Raw genomic sequence first — 13,402 nt, forward strand, 5'->3', positions numbered from 1 at the left:
TTAAATTGCCTACAGGCAGCCCAATTTATTATGTTAGGTCTTCGAAGCCTGTCTGCGGTCCCTCCTTCCACTAGGCCTCCACTGACCTGTCTACTGCTGCCCGTGTACCCCTTGAACCAACATCATAAAATAAAAAAAAAAGTATTTTGCTTATAAAAAAGAAAATACTGGTGAGATATCAAATGCAGACATTTTAACATTAAAAACAAACACACAACTAAAATCTGGTACAGTACTAAAAATGGCCACCAGCTACAATTACTTTCTCCTGCAAGTAGTTAACTGAAAGGTTTTTTAAATTGAAAACACACATATGGCATCCACCGAGTGTTGTCCTGTCGCGTCTTCTTTATATTATTGCCGAGAAGATGCAAAACAATGAAAATAATAAAATCATTAATTACCAAAATAATAGAGAAAGTCAACACCACATTGCAAATAAACATTCATTCCAAATAAAGAAGCAGGGCGCGTCCGAGGGTGAGTATATACCTAATAAGAATATAATCACCCTCGGACGCGCAATGCTTATTTCCAACAGCCTTCCTTCCTAAGAATCAGCCCTTCCGTGGTGTAGAGAGACGTTGTGTTACACTCCAAGGTGTTCCCCAGGTTGCCTTTCCTGAGCTTCGATCTTCCGGCTCTCGTTTAGTAGTTGTTGGAAACTACGCTGCATTAGGCCTTCAAATTGGGTATGGGGTGTAGAGAGATGGTGTGTTCCACTCCAAGGTGTTCCCCAGGTTGCCTTTCCTGAGCTTCGATCTTCCGGCTCTCGTTTAGTAGTTCTTGGAAACTACACTGCATTAGGCCTTCAAATTGGGTATGGGGTGTAGAGAGAGGGTTTGTTACACTCCAAGGTGTTCCCCAGGTTGCCTTTCCTGAGCTTCGATCTTCCGGCTCTCGTTTAGTAGTTGTTGGAAACTACGCTGCATTAGGCCTTCAAATTGGGTATGGGGTGTAGCGAGAGGGTGTGTTACACTCCAAGGTGTTCCCCAGGTTGCCTTTCCTGAGCTTCGATCTTCCGGCTCTCGTTTAGTAGTTCTTGGAAACTACACTGCATTAGGCCTTCAAATTGGGTATGGGGTGTAGAGAGAGGGTGTGTTACACTCCAAGGTGTTCCCCAGGTTGCCTTTCCTGAGCTTCGATCTTCCGGCTCTCGTTTAGTAGTTCTTGGAAACTACACTGCATTAGGCCTACAAATTGGGTATGGGGTGGAGAGAGATGGTGTGTTACACTCCAAGGTGTTCCCCAGGTTTCCTTGCCATTGCTTCGGTCTTCCGACTCTCGTTTAGTAGTTGTAGAAAAGTACACTGCATTAGGCCTACAAAATGGGTATGGGGTGGAGAGAGATGGTGTGTTACACTCCAAGGTGTTCCCCAGGTTGCCTTTCCTGAGCTTCTATCTTCAGGCTCTCATTAAATTGTGGTTAAATGGAACAACTGCATTTGGCGTACTAGTTGGTTTGGGGCCTACTATCGGTGTCTGCCACTCCTTGCTGTTCTCCTGGTTTCCTGTCCTGAAATTCCATTTTCAGGCTCTCGTTAAGTAGTTGTTAATGTTAGACTGCATTTGGCCTACTAGTTGGGTTGGGGCCTACTATCGGTGTCTGCCACTCCTTGCTGTTCTCCTCCACTGAACAAAGCTGTGCCGCCTGTTTACTACGGTTGCCAATTTTGAACTGCATTTCGACTACTTACTGATTTGGCCCTACTCTCTGTGTCAGCCTCTCATTCCAGTTGTCCTCCACTGCAATGCCCCCTGGTTATTCCTGTGTTACCAATTTTGAACTGCATTTAGCCCACTTTATTCTTTGGGCCTATATCTGTGTTTCCACTTCATCGTGCCCATTGCCCAGCCAGTGATAGATGAGTCTGCTGGTACATTGACCCATAACGCAACATTCCCCGTGCATGCTACACAACAACATTGTGACCCTGCTGAAAGTCAGGTTGCTCTTCCCGCATACCATACCACCTTACACGGGGACAAAGAGGAAGGTGCAGATGAAAGTGCAGGTTCCTTCATCAGATGGGGGGAGGAATACTAGTTGGCGACGTCACTGGCACAGGGCCTCTCATAGTACGCAAAAGTGTTGCTGCCGGTGGGAGGCGCCCCCGCCGTGCAAACACACCGCTGTACTTTGAGGGGCCCTGTGCCAGTGCCAATGCCAACAAGTGGGCCCCCCCTGCTTGCTCAGGATCACAGCACTTGCAAAGTTGAAATACTTACCTCTCCCTGCTCCACTGCCGTGACGTGGTCCAGATTTCCTGGGCCCACTAATTACTTGAACCAGCCCTACCCCACACAACTTTAGCCAAATGACCCCCAATTTCAAATGCCTTCCAATTATTATAAGGTAAATTACGCTTGACAAGCTTCATTAAGAAGAATGGATGGTTTTGACATTAAAATGGGCACTCTAGGTGTTTTCCTGGCCCCCACTCACTGCCGACTATGCTGCCCCATTGACTTGCATTGGGTTTCGTATTTCGGTCGATCCCGAGTTTACATCATAATCGGCCGATTTCACTCGACCCGACTTTTGAGATAGTCGGGTTTTGCGAAACCCGGCTCGACTCTAAAAAGGTCAAGGTCGCTCAACTCTATCCCCTACCTCTGCTCTAGTGCCTGCACTGTTTCTACATGGAAACTTTTGTTTTTCAAATTAATCTTTCCTACACATCTTTTTCTCCATGGCAAAAGGGCTGAACCCTAGATATACATTGAACCAAACAAATTGACACATCTAATGTATTCATTGATGGCTCAAAATACATCGCAGACTATACCGGTCAATATTGGACTTTTTCAGCTGAGTGCAGACAGTGCTGATGATTGGACAAAAAAATCCAACGTGCCTGACATGAGTTTTGAATCATTATATGTGTTTGTTGGCCGGTCGTTGGTTAAAATGAACAACTGATCATATTACATAAGCAGCAGACAATCATTCATTATGGTGGAAATTGGCCATTTCATTCATCTTTCATCTGATGTGCACAATGTGTGCTTCCTAAGGAATCCGGAATACATGTTATATAAAGAAAAATGAAGAACTATAGATTGCTTTTGTGAATGTTGTTAGGGCTTAAATATAAATGTCTGATTCCATACCCAGGCTGATGATCCTTTTTTCTCTGTGTCTTTACAGTCTATGGATGTAATAGGAGCATTAGATGATGTATGCATTGCTGACTGTTTTCTTCCCTTTTATTTAGCAAAATGATAAACTTGTCCCAGCCAGATACAATTGATGAAAGAGCCATCAACACAACAAAGCTAACCCCATTCACCATTTCAGTAAGTCCTTGATCTATTTATGATCCTTTACATAATCTTTGTGTTAGATCAGGCAAAAGATAAAAAAAATCAGCAATTCTATTCACCGGACTATTCACCATGTAATGATAAATGTCCGTCTGACTTTATTTTCATACATCATATTGGCCTTTTCAAGTTGTTAACTTTTAATGGGTCATATGGTTCAGACAGCCTCTTTCTTATGCCCTGTGTAGGCGCATGGAGGATGTGTATGGAGACCCCCTTACACATTAAATCCAGCCAACTATGTAATGTGTCTGAAGGCCTTTCGACACTTGCCGGATGCCAGGTAGAGAAAGATCAGGCATGATGAATTTTATCTTCGGATCCTTTGGTTCCTGCGGGATATAAGCCCTTTGAGTTTCTTAGTGGCTCATTTTGTTATTCCGAGCGTTCCTGTGTACAGAGAGAAAGATATCTGAGATGTATGGACACCTGATCGCTATGTGGAGTTCTCTCTTACATTGTATATTTTTTTCCAATATTGTAGGAAAATGTTAACTTAGCTCTGAATTCAGCCTCTGCCATTGGTTGTACAGTCGTGAACATTGGTGTGCAAGATTTACAAGAAGGAAAGCCACACTTGGTCCTGGGCCTGTTATGGCAGATTATTAAGGCTGGATTGTTTGCTGACATTGAGATCTCCAAGAATGAAGGTAAAAAATATTGTCCTCTGTACAATTGAACAGGTTAAAACATCATGCTGCAGTCCTTGTAATTATGGGCCGATAGGGCTATTGGATGTGAACAGGGTCTGATCACAACTGGGCACCCTTCTGTCAAGGAGGACATTACTACTACCAAACAGCACATGTTAATTGGACCACTATTAAAGAATTTGCATTGGGCTCAGGAGCTTTAAAGGGGTAGTCCAGGCTTGGGAAAACAATCTGCAGTGCATGCAGTCATGTGACCTTATGCGTGTGATTTGCATACTTACGGTCACACGCCGACTAAACACTTCTCTCAGTAGAAGTGAATTGAGAGAAGTCGGATGAGACTAGTCATCCCGTGACTGTAAGTATGCAAATTGCATACATGTTGTAACGTGACCATCAGCTCGCATGGGCAACAGCGGGAAATCATGACAGCAGACTTTTGTTCCAAGCTTGGACAACCCCTTTATGTCCCTGGTAAAATAGCGTGTTAGATTATATGGAAATGAACAGGAATTTTCTCTTAATGGTGAAATCTTAATAGCTTGAGGTGGTAGAAACAATATGGAGGGTTCCATCAACAGTATTGATCCAGGAAAGAATCTAGTTTTGTGAAGATACATTATTTATTGCGCTCATAAATAACTCCGTCACGTTATGTAGTGTCATATATCACGGGTCCAGGTGTTCACTTTGCTTTATGATTGCAATTAGCGTGAACTTTGAATTTTTCTTTTTTACCTAGCATTGATTGCATTGTTGAAAGATGGAGAGACGCTGGAAGATTTAATGAAACTATCCCCTGAAGAGCTCCTGCTCCGCTGGGTGAATTGCCACCTGAGTAATGCCCAGTGGCCAAACATTACTAACTTCAGCAAAGATATTAAGGTACAGTCTGAGATGTATGCAATTATTACAGATACTGACAGTCATTTTTAATCTTCTAGGAACTTTATTTAAAAGTTATATATAATCAAATAAATTACCTATTTTAAAATCACATTTTTGCCCTAAATGTATTTTTTTTAAACATTTTGGCAATATGTTTTTTATTTTATTTTAGAATTTCTCTTGAGAAACAAAATTCGAAATCTTTCAATTTTCACAGTGGCCTCTGGGGCTACTTTAAACTTTTACTTCCTGTAATTTTAGGAAAAGTTTAGAGCAGTTTGCCCATAATGCCAGACAGGATTGCAGTGACAGGTATCACCTCTATATACAGCTGATAACACAGGATCCACCATTCACAATAGGTGATGTCACAGCAGACTCTGCTCCTCTTCTTTTCACATTGACTTTTGCACATGCTCATTAGATGCTTCAATAAAAAAATAAGGTCAGAGCCAGTCTGTTGCTGCTAATGTACATGTGAATTTCCTGACAGAACAGGAAGTATTAATGTAGAAGTTATGTGCCTAGTTATCAAAGTTGCAAGATCTCTATTTCTCATTTTAAAACAGATGGAAATGATGGTATGAAATAAAAGCATTGTAAAAAAACAACAACAAAAATATGTTAAGGGGTTGTCCGCTTTCAGAAAAGTGGCCTCCAGACTGTATAAAATCCCTACCAAAATCATACACTGAGCTTAGTGACTGGCTAGAGCAGTGACGTGCTCTGTTCATGTGATGTCACCGTTGCAGGACGCATAGTTTGGGTCCACTTTTTTTTAAAAAGTGGACTGCCCCTTTAAAATAAAACCTAATAATTAATGCAGTAGGTCACTTTCTGATGACACATTGTTTTTAAGGGATTTGCTCATCAAAGTAGCCCCTGTCCATAAGCCCATATGTTAAGTCCAGATGTGCTGTGTAAATTCAGTTGTGGGTTTTGCTGTGAAGCCACATGAAATTTGCATTAAATCTACAGATCTGTGCTACATGCAGATTTTTTCATAGATTTTCTGTGGTGTTTACCATATAATTTGTAGTGTGCAAAATCTGCGGAATATCTGCACAAGAATGAGCATTAGAAAAATGCAGTCTGCTCTGATTTTCCGCTGTTAGGCTATGTGGCCACGATCAGGATAAGCAGCGTTTTGGATGCACTGTATTTTCACTGTGTCCAAAACACTGCATCCCAATCACGCAGTTAAATCTGCATGTGTTCATTGAACCAGGCGGATTTGCCGCATGTAATGAATAGCTATGGGTGAGACTACACAGCGGAGACTAACATCTCCGCTGCAGATAATTGACTTGCCCGTAAACCCGCACAGCGAGTGAGTTTATGCAGTGTTAAATAGGAGTACAGCGGGCATGGGATTTATATAATCCCATCCACTGTGCTTCTAATGTAGAACATAGCACAGGTGACCTGTGCCCAAAATGCTGCTATTCCTGATCGTCGGCACGTAGCCTAAGGATGTGGTGAAAACTGCATCCATTTTTACTGTTTTTATTTATTATGCTTACTTATATAGCGCCATTAAGACCACAGCACTTTCTAGACATTATCATCACTGTCCCTACTGGGGCTCACAGTCTAAATCTAAATTCCTTATCAGTATGTTTCTGGAGCATGGGAGGAAACCGGAGTACCCGGATTAAATCCACACAAACAAGGTGAGAACATATAAACTCCTTGCAGATTGTGACGCTAGTCACTACTCACAGATAGGCCGTGAGGCAGGGTTGTCAAACGTTCTGCGGTCAGATACCAAGAGAGCATGTAGTAAACTAAAGGGAAAAAGACAAAGACGAAGTCAGGTCATGGTCCGAGTTCAGAATACCGGTAAGATATCAGATCAACGCTAAGGGGCTAGGCAAATGGATGGTCAGAACGAGGTTCAAGGTCAGGCAGCAAAAGATCAATAAACAAAGCACAGAAATACAAAGGAAACCACTGAGCAGATGTTACGTCTGGCACTGACAGCTCAGCTAAGTAGCTGGATAATCACCTGGAACAGGGTGATTGAAAGAAGCTCAGCGTCTCACAGATTCAGGTTGAACAACTGAGCTGTTCATCAAAACACCAACAGCTCGGCACACCCCTGCACCAGATTGGACGACTGAGCTGTCAGTCACCACATCCAAGACACACAGAGTGGAGGGTTTGTGACACAGATGTTGTCCTTGGTGGGCATTGAATCCAGGATCTACCAAGGTCCTGGGTTCAACCACTAAACCACTGTGCTGCCCATGTTGTATTGTAAATTGCTTCTCATTGCAAATCTACCTTATCTGGACTTACCCTACAGACATGCAGGTGTCACGTGGTGGTTTTGTCTGCTCCACTGCCAGCCCAGTGCCAATAAGTAGGTGGACTCATGCTATTCTCATATTACATCGATCTCAATAAATTCTATATAATACGTCAGTATCCTATAGTGGCCCTGCCAAAATATGGGGCTGACAGAAATTCTCCTGAGGTTCACAGCCAATCAATGATGATCTAATTTGTGTTTAGCATTAGTGTGGTCTTAATAACACAACTCCTTTTTGCATAATTAAATGTAAAGACTAGCCATCTACAGATGCAGAAACCTATCTTTGCTTCACTTGCGTGAGTCTCTGTAAGGCCATTATAGTCTATCCCAACTGAAGCTGTGAATGATCGATAGGAGCTGACTGGGCAGAGCATGTTGAGGATGATGATGGCTGTATTTTTGTATTTATTTGCTCTTTCCAAGGCTTGCACATTACACAATAATGGAATTAATGTGTTAGTTTTTGTATTTTCTAATTCAGGATTCCAAAGCATATTTCGTTCTCCTAAGAGAAATTGCCCCCAAGGATGATGTTTTCATAGACTTTTCTGGTTTCAATGTAAGTTCAGACTTTTGTTTTAGTTAAACATTGATTGTATAGATTTTGCTGTATTGTTTTTATTATGATTGTATGTGAGTTTTATATATAATATATTTGTATTATTAATATATTAATATTAATTATAATTATTGTTTTAAATGAATATTATTTGTATCACCTAATATTGAATGGAAATGGTTATAGGTTGTTTCGCCCCTAGCAGTTCGCCCCCAGCAATTCGCCCCAGCAGTTCGCCCCCGGGTACATTTCACCCCCAGCAGTTTGCCCCCGATTGTCCTTGTGGTTCGTGAATTCCCGTCCGTCATCAATCCACATGTCACAAAAGTACTGTACAGAGTGCTGCACTTTTGTGACATGTTAAATCAACTGTTTCCATCTGACGTCACGGGGAACCACTAGACTGCACTCCGTGACCCAAGGAGCTGCGACAGGTAAGTATCATCCTGGGGGCCAAATGTTGGGGACGAAATGTGTGGGGGCGAAATGTACCCGGGGGCGAACTGCTGGGGAGAACTGCTGGGGCGAACTGCTGGGGGTTGAAACATCCAAATCCCGCAAAATAAAGAGGTATTTTTGTTTTTTCACCCGGATTGGATGCTGTTCGCTTTGGTCATTGTGTCTGCCGTCTCGGTTGAACAAGCTCCTGAGAATGCACATAGAGGTGAAATTGAGGCTGCGTGGCATGGAATAGAGGCCACATGGTGCGGCCCATGGGCCAGATGTAGCAACAGAATTTTATCTTTTGTGTTGAGCCTTGCGTATGGTCTAGGCTAGGTTCACATCGCGTTAGTGCCCTCCGTTAAACGGATGCGCTAACGCTGATGCCCAAAATGTCTTTTTTTCTACAGTCGCATTAACGCTTGCGCTAATGCATGGTACCATTGCGTCGGCATGCGTTAGTAATGGAGGTCTATGCACAGCGAACGTGTCCGTTGCTGTGCGTTAGACCCAATGTACCCAAAAACGTGGCAGACCGCGTTCGAAGGTGCATCACAAAGTAACGGACCATCGCGAACGCATGCCGATTTTGACATGCATTAGGATGCGTTACGATAATGGATGGCAATGGGTGCATTAACGGATCCGTTACAATGCGTTTGTGCAGCTTAGTAGCGGATCTTCAACACCAATAAAGGAACTCAATAATAGATACCAACAAAAAGCAATCTATAAATCTCACCAAAGCTGACGCTTTTTAATTTGGTTAAAAAATATGAACTTTATTTCAACATATCAATAAAAACACATAAAAATATTATCAATGGGAAAAGAAAACAAGTACAGGAAAAGAAAAAGGTGGGTATGGCATCAAAGTGGCATAGTTATATAAAGTGCCTGAAAGGGCTATAGTAATCAGTATCCACAAAGAATAATAATAAATGTATATTTTCAGTTAAAATAGGTGTTTAGAACATACTTTATATACAATACATCAGCTCATGCTGCAAGCAGTAGGAGTCGAGCACCACATAAATATAAAGTGCATAATTTAAATAGTGAACATACATTTTTGTGCAAAAGATGCATATAACACAGATAAGCAAAGTGCCAGAGCACCACCGCTTGCAGGGCTGGGGTATATGTTAATAAGACCATAAATCCGCACCATGAAAAATATTTACCTTGTTAAAGCCAGCAGCCAGGGACCCACCACACCTGACGCGCGTTTCGCTACTGAAAGCTTCGTCCAGGGGTGCTTTCAGTAGCAAAACGCGCGTTGGGTGTGGTGGGTCCCTGGCTGCTGGCTTTAACAAGGTAAATATTTTTCATGTTGCGCATTTTTGGTCTTATTAACATATACCCCAGCCCTGCAAGCAGTGGTGCTCTGGCACTTTGCTTATCTGTGTTTTATGCATCTTTTGCACAAAAACGTATGTTTACTATTTAAATTATGCACCTTATATTTATGCGGTGCTCGACTCCTACTGCTTGCAGCATGAGCTGATGTATTGTATATAATGTATGTTCTAAACACCTATTTTCTTTCAAAATATTTTATTGAATTTTAAACTTTAACCGAGAGGGATAAGTCAGGAGGGGGAGGAGGGGGGGGGGGGGGGGTGAAGGGTAAGGAGGTAGGGAAAAACAAACCCCTAACAATGGGGTATAATGATGATCATACATTAACTTTGTATACGACAAATGTGATATCAAAAACTATGTACATATTCTTGCCTAAACACCTATTTTGACTGAAAATATACACGTACTATTATTCTTTGTGGATACTGATTACTATAGCTCTTTCAGGCACCTGATATAATTAAGACACTTTGATGCCATAACCACCTTCTTCTTTTCCTGTACTTGTTTTCTTTTCCCATTTATAGTATTTGTATGTGTTTTTATTGATATGTTGAAATAAAGTTCATATTTTTTAACCAATTTAAAAAGCGTCAGTTTTGGTGAGATTAGTAACAGATCAGTTAAACGGATGGCACTAACGCTATGTGAACCTAGCCTTATATCTAAATGTAGTTAGTTACAATTATACATATACTTTATATGAATGTATGCATCTAAGGAATATTATATATAACAAGGAAATCATATAAAACATTATTATTATTTATTTATACAATATATTATATATAAAATTCCATTGATAATGGTGTTTCCCTGTTGTGAGGCACAGAACAATTGTCCACAATCACATGAGTAGGTTTCCTGAATTTCTACGACATTGCCACCAGCAGAAGTGCAGTGGGCATGTTTCATTCCGCCTGGTATGTGGATACTGTAAGGGACATGATAAAATTTGTCTTGTTTTGGTAGGAGCCTAATGATCTGAAAAGGGCTAATTACATGCTTAACCAAGCAGACAAGTTGGGCTGCAGACAGTTTGTGTCACCATCAGATGTCGTTTCTGGAAACCCGAAACTGAACTTGGCGTTTGTTGCAAATCTGTTTAACATGTATCCAGCTCTGAATAAAGTCGAAGGGTTTGATTTCCTGAATCAGATAGACGGTAAGATAAATGACACAAACTTATAGCAGAATTCTTATACAGGCTCTGGGGTTTTATGTATTATTGCATCCCTATGGAAAGCTTGGGACCATAACCTGGGAAAGGTCAGGGTTGTACAATGGAGATGTTGAGGAAATAGTGAAAAACAATAAACAATTACCGTACATACTCGAGTATAAGCCGACCCGAGTATAAGCCGACCCCCCTAATTTTGCCACAAAAAAACTGGGAAAACTTAATGACTCGAGTATAAGCCTAGGGTGGGAAATGCAGCAGCTAATGGTAAATGTCAAAAGTAAAAATAGATACCAATAAAAGTTAAATTAATTGAGATATCAGTAGGTTAAAGGGACTCTGTCACCTGAATTTGGCGGGACTGGTTTTGGGTCATATGGGTGGAGTTTTCGGGTGTTTGATTCACCCTTTCCTTACCCGCTGGCTGCATGCTGGCTGCAATATTGGATTGAAGTTCATTCTCTGTTCTCCATAGTACACGCCTGCGCAAAGCAATCTTGCCTTGTGCAGGCGTGTACTATAGAGGACAGAGAATGAACTTCAATCCAATATTGCAGCCAGCATGCAGCCAGCGGGTAAGGAAAGGGTGAATCAAACACCCGAAAACTCCGCCCATATGACCCAAAACCAGTCCCGCCAAATTCAGGTGACAGGTTCCCTTTAAGTGTTTTTGAATATCCATATTGAATCAGGAGCCCCATATAATGCTCCATAAAGTTTATGATGGCCCCATAAGATGCTCCATATTAAAATATGCCCCATATAATCCTGCATAAAGGTTAATAATGGCCCCATAAGATGCTCCATAGACACATTTGCCCAATATAATGCTGTACAAATGCTGATTATGGCCCCATAAGATGCTCCATAAAGATATTTGCCCCGTATAGTGCTGCACAAACCTTGATTATGGCCCCATAAGATGCTCCATACAGACACCTGCCCCATATAGTGCTGTACAAACGTTATGGCCCCATACAGACACTTGCCCCATATAGTGCTGCACAAACGTTATGGCCCCATAGACACTTGCCCCATATAGTGCTGCACAAACGTTGATTATGACCCCATACAGACACTTGCCCCATATAATGCTGCACAAACGTTATGGCCCCATAAGATGCTCCTTACAGACACTTGCCCCATATAGTGCTGCATAAACGTTGATTATGGCCCCATATAGATACTTGCCCCATATAGTGCTGCACAAACGTTATGGCCCCATAAGATGCTTCATACAGACACTTGCCCCATTTGCTGTTGCTGCGATAAAAAAAAAAAATCACATACTCACCTCTCCGTCGCTCAGGCCCCCGGCACTTTCAATATTCACCTGCTCCTCGTTCCGGCGCTGCTCCATCTTTAGCATCTTCTGCACTGACGTTCAGGCAGAGGGCGCGCACTAACCACGTCACTGCACCCTCTGACCTGAGCGTCACTGCAGAAAACGGTGAAGATGGAGCGGCGCCCAGAATGAGGAGCAGGTGAATATCGCGCATCGCTCCCCATCCCCATTATACTCACCTGCTCCTGGCGCGGTGTAGTCCCTGCTTCCCCGATGCTGCAGCTTCATCCTGTACTGAGCGGTCACCGTTACCACTCATTACAGTAATGAATATGCGGCTCCACCTCCCATAGATGTGGAGCCACATATTCATTACTGTAATGAGCGGTACGATGTGACCGCTCAGTACAGGAAGAAGCTGGGGCGCCAAGGAGCCGGGGACCTGCAGGGACCGCGCAAGAAGCAGGTGAGTATAATTAGACAGCCTCCGCTCCCCCTGCCCTGCCGACCCCTGGGTATCATTCGAGTATAAGCCGAGAGGGGGACTTTCAGCCCAAAAAAATGGGCTGAAAATCTCGGCTTATACTCGAGTATATACGGTATACTTACTAAGCAAAAAACACCATAATTACAGTTTGGCATAAAAAATGCAGCACATAATATGTCCCAAATTTCTTGGGGGATGTTGACACTTTTTGCCTTTTTTTGTTTTTTTTTTAACAGGAGTGTCACAAGGAGAAGTGATATAATGTAGCAGATTTTTGAGGCAGATTTTTTTTTTCTTGTTCAAATGTAATGACAAACATATTTTGACCAATGTGCCATTTGTAGACCATATGCCAGTTGTGCCATTAGCCGACATAATAGTAGACCTTTTTGAAGACACCACAGTAAAACATAAGGGTGTCGAGGTAACGTCTCGACCCAATGACGGGTCTTTTTCAAACCTCGCTGGAATAGACAATAGAGATAGCAGAAATTAGACATTTATCAAGGGAAAAGCTTGTACTCCATGAACAAAATAAATATCCCAGTGCAGATATACACAGTGTCAAGTATAAATTAGATACAGTGAAATACATTCGGTCCAATATGTACACATGTGGAGATATATACAAAATTATATACAAAAATATATACAAATTTTTTTTATGCAAATCAGGATCTGCCCCTAGAAGTAACGACTGCGAACTGCGTATGCATAAAACAGATTAAACCTAATAGGGCAGAACCGAAGGTGGCAAGCATCACATATAATCCATATACACATACAAGTAGAGAATACATGTTATACTAGGATTACGGAAGTGTAAACATGTATAACTGACCTGACATCGTCACGCTGCTTAGTGCGCATGCGCCCGCCTCCCCTAGCGTCGCTCTCAAA

At 42.1% G+C, this 13,402-nt stretch overlaps 1 protein-coding gene across 1 annotated transcript in view; it reads left to right on the forward strand.

Moving 5' to 3' along the window:
* Positions 1 to 13,402, forward strand: part of PLS1 (plastin 1) — a 243,679-nt gene that overhangs the window by 101,632 nt on the left and 128,645 nt on the right. The window contains exons 6-10 of the mRNA XM_069727564.1: positions 3,219 to 3,300; positions 3,812 to 3,977; positions 4,723 to 4,865; positions 7,667 to 7,744; positions 10,523 to 10,715. Coding sequence (XP_069583665.1) covers positions 3,219 to 3,300; positions 3,812 to 3,977; positions 4,723 to 4,865; positions 7,667 to 7,744; positions 10,523 to 10,715 — 662 coding nt within the window. The remainder of the gene's footprint in view (positions 1 to 3,218; positions 3,301 to 3,811; positions 3,978 to 4,722; positions 4,866 to 7,666; positions 7,745 to 10,522; positions 10,716 to 13,402) is intronic.

Source organism: Ranitomeya imitator, chromosome 5, assembly GCF_032444005.1.
Source record: "Ranitomeya imitator isolate aRanImi1 chromosome 5, aRanImi1.pri, whole genome shotgun sequence".
NCBI classification, from domain to species: Eukaryota; Metazoa; Chordata; class Amphibia; order Anura; family Dendrobatidae; genus Ranitomeya; species Ranitomeya imitator.